This window comes from Corapipo altera, unplaced genomic scaffold (assembly GCF_003945725.1).
Source record: "Corapipo altera isolate COAL_440 unplaced genomic scaffold, ASM394572v1 156, whole genome shotgun sequence".
In the NCBI taxonomy this organism is placed as follows: Eukaryota; Metazoa; Chordata; class Aves; order Passeriformes; family Pipridae; genus Corapipo; species Corapipo altera.
The window spans coordinates 62,009-62,772 of NW_020885153.1; the positions used below are offsets into that span (position 1 = coordinate 62,009).

Consider the following 764-nt stretch of genomic DNA (forward strand, 5'->3'; position numbering starts at 1 on the left):
CCCCCCCCCTCAAAATACATCGCCCCCCCATCGCCTTCCCCCGCCCCAAACTCAACACGGGGGGGGTCCCATATTTTTTGGGGGGTCTCCCAATGTTCCGAGGGGTCCCCACTCCCCCCCCCCGCCTTTACAAACCCCAAAACGACCGTTCCTTCCTCGCCCCGCCCCCATCCATCGCCCCCTCCTCGTTCCCCCAGTCGCCTCCCCCCTCCCCAAATCCAACATGGGGGTGTCCCAAATTTGGAGGAGGGGGTGTCTTCCAATGTTCCCCAATCCTCTTCCCCCTCTCGCCCCAAAGATGGCTGTTCAACCTCTCCCCATCGCCCCCCCGACTCACCCCTTTGGGGCCTCGTTCCTCGGGGATCCCGGAGGGTCCGGGGGGCTCCAGGGCTGGTTTTGGGGGGGCTCTCGGGGGTGCGGGAGGTCCGGGGGGGGGTCGTTTCGGGGGGAGCCCCCGGGAGCGAGGCGGGAGCGGGGCCGGGAACAGGAAGGTCCCGTCATCCCGTTCCCCGGATACGCGACGGGAAAAGGGGGGAAAAAGGGGGGAAAACCTCGGGAAAAAGGGGGGAGAACTTCCAAAAATTGAGGGTGTCCCACCCGTGACCCCCCCGGACAAAAAGCCGGGGAGGGGGTTTAGGAATCACCCAAATTACGGGGGGGTTGGGGGAGGAAGGGGGAGTTTTCCAATCCCCGGATGGGAAATTAAACGGGATTTTTTGAGTCGGGGGGGTTTGAGGTGAGGAGGGGGAGAAAGAGAGGACGTT

General features: G+C 64.1%; 1 protein-coding gene across 1 annotated transcript in view; it reads right to left on the bottom strand.

Moving 5' to 3' along the window:
- Positions 1 to 501, bottom strand: part of LOC113960587 (zinc finger protein 787-like) — a 3,446-nt gene extending 2,945 nt beyond the window's left edge. Inside the window, exon 1 of the mRNA XM_027670223.1 lies at positions 338 to 501. Within this exon, the coding sequence (XP_027526024.1) occupies positions 338 to 501 (164 nt within the window). The remainder of the gene's footprint in view (positions 1 to 337) is intronic.
- Between the last annotated feature and the right edge of the window lie 263 nt (positions 502 to 764).